Source organism: Perkinsus marinus (assembly GCF_000006405.1).
Source record: "Perkinsus marinus ATCC 50983 genomic scaffold scf_1104296933806, whole genome shotgun sequence".
Classification (NCBI taxonomy): Eukaryota; Perkinsozoa; order Perkinsida; family Perkinsidae; genus Perkinsus; species Perkinsus marinus.
The window spans coordinates 10,193-12,948 of NW_003215056.1; the positions used below are offsets into that span (position 1 = coordinate 10,193).

The following is a 2,756-nucleotide window of genomic DNA, read 5'->3' on the forward strand; positions in this document are numbered from 1 at the left end:
TATTATTGGGCTGAGCGACAAGGAGTATTCCCGGTCGGACTCTTGCTCGGACCCTTACAGTTCTACTTCTTTCGAGGACGCTCAATGGTTGGGGTCACTAAGGATGCGGGTGACGAAGATGCGTCAGTGCTGCTCTTGCCTCTACCCGGTGCGGATGGGGGCGAAGGTCTCGATTTGGATTGCCTCTTGGATCGGAAGTGTGCCTTCTGCTACGACCGTATTGAAGACAAGCTGATATGCCTTGAGGTTCATCAATCCTCGACAATCCTCACCGTTATCCCTCTGAACGATATTGACAATAAGCTCAGATCGACTATTAGTGGCGTTAACCATGGTCGAGTCACGCAAGACTACAGGCCTGCCATATGTTTGTCTGAGAATGGTATCTTCCTGGTTACCCTCTTACACGACGACAAACTCACACTCTACTACGTGGACATTCAAGGTCGCGCTCCTCAGAGGAAGGCACAGTCCCTATGGTCCCTTGAATCTCCGACCCGAACTTGGAGGCGTACTCTCGGGGTTACTTGTAAAGGTTCCTGGCCAGAGCAGGTCCGAGTGTGGGTCGCCACGAATGAAGGCTCCCTCGAGGTGTATAATCACAGGGTCACAAGGAGTGGTGGAGTCGTGGAGGCTGCGGAGCCACCCACGTTACTGACTGGTCTTGAGAGAAATGATACTGACGACAGTGGCAGGTCTATTAAACAGATGTGGAAGCTCGGGTCAGATCTATTCTGCATATCGATGGACTATTACGATGACCCAGGACTATCTCTGAGTCTGTATGATGGTAAGCTAAACATGATCCAACACCTGATGTCGCTGTACTCTGAGAAAGATAGATTCGCTTGTGTGGTGCCTGGCTTCAGCACGGAATTCTACATCCTGGTTATGAAGGATCTCACGTCGGCGATGAGCGAGCTACAGCTGGCCTTCCGGCGCGGCCACATGGATCAAAGCACTATGGATCGTATGAGGAGACCGCATAGTATGTGTGTGTGGGTGGTTGAATGGGAGAATATCAGGGAGCATGGCTCTCACACTAAGGACCTTGAACATGGCATGCAGTGCCTACTTCAATCAACCATCAACTCAGCATGCTTTCCGCTGCTCTGTCATTAGACTTTTTCAACCAAAATATTTTTGATCTCCAACATTGATTAAGAATACTCATCCAGACTCCTGCATTCGTCGTGTTGTTATAGAATAGTTGATGTGAACCAGTCAGAAGTAAACAGTCCAGTTCAATCCACAAAACAAGATCGCAATTCCGACGTAGTCTTTCACCAATCGTGAATTGATTGATGATGCTCTCTGGAGCAAATTCTAATCTCGTCGGTAGTTTCCAAAGATCCACACACGAAAACAGAACACGATCACGGCAGAGTGAAACATGATTCAGAGAGGCACGTCAAGGTGGACCTGCCAATGAACTCACTTGACAAGATTCTTCGCGGACATCAGACAGCGCGCACCAGGATACTCGGACGAGCCCACCTCCTTGGTCGGTCCAGTCACCGAGAACTTCGACCTCTCTGGCACTTGTCGCTCTCGAACGATCACGGTGGATCCAGCAGTACCAGCTTCGATGATAGAAATCTGATATCACCCTACTAGCAACTTACTGACGATCAAGTCGGAGAACACTAGATATATACTTGCCGGTAGACGACATCGACGAGCCGTCTAGTCGATTGGCAGGTGGAGAACTCCAGCGGGGACAATATGGATGCCAACGATTCGAATATTATCTGATAGAGCAACTCCAAGAAATAACAGTATGGCATCCGCGAGGATGAGTTCTTGAAATCGGAATCAATTGAGTTTCACCTGTTTTACGTGAAGCGGCGTAATACTCGATGAAAAACGCGATATTTGCAGTATGCAGTAGTCGTGAAATACGCTATTCACTAGTGTTTTTCATATCACGGGTGAAACTCCAATAAATAACCGTTAGACTCACCAATGAGCCAGTGTGCTCTGAAAGCCACGATTCTCGAGTAGCCATATAGAGGAATCCGAAAAGATCATCAACTGTTTTCATCTCATAGAGACTTAATCGATGGAGATCTTTCAATGGTATGTCTGTAAGAAGCCACATAATAGAATGCTAAACCATTGTTGCGATACCGAACACGTAGATGTACCTTGTTCGTGAAGGGCAGTAATAATCGGCAGCATCCGAGCCATTCTCCCGACTATTATGCAGCGCCGATGAGGACCTTCCTGCAACGCACTTGATAGGAGCTGTACTACAGCGGCAATCTGTGCGGGTGACAAGTGTTCAACACTGCATGCAAACCTCAAGCATACACTTCCGCCTCCAGTCACCCTCGTCACACCCGCAGACGATAACACACAGTTTAATGCCGGAAAGCTCGTTGTTGGCTCCAGTATCACACCGTCCTTGCGAATTCCCTTTATTGGTGAGGGACTGCGACAAGCAATGCATACAAAGAGATTACACTTCCTTTAAGGCCTACTCGCCAAGTGCTACTAGAGTACGATCTACTTCACGTATGAGAGCTTCCAACGGATCATATCGCATACGCTTCTCTGGTTTGTCCAGGCGTATAGGCATTCTCTTCAACCTCAACTGCTCCCTAATAAACACTTCACCAAAGATACTTTGCACCATTTTCAGCAGCACGCCGCGCACCCGCGACAGCCTGTACGTGATTACGCACGACCAGAAATTACAACACCGTACTCGGCATCTGAATATATCTAATGAGATTTTATGAGAATGTACCACT

General features: G+C 48.0%; 1 protein-coding gene across 1 annotated transcript; it reads right to left on the minus strand.

Moving 5' to 3' along the window:
* Positions 1–1,434: 1,434 nt before the first annotated feature.
* On the minus strand, positions 1,435–1,599 carry Pmar_PMAR017883 (hypothetical protein; the record flags this gene model as incomplete). The annotated part of the gene is made up of 1 exon (XM_002785144.1): positions 1,435–1,599. A coding segment is annotated over one exon (165 nt), but the record flags the coding sequence as incomplete, so codon positions are not given.
* Between the last annotated feature and the right edge of the window lie 1,157 nt (positions 1,600–2,756).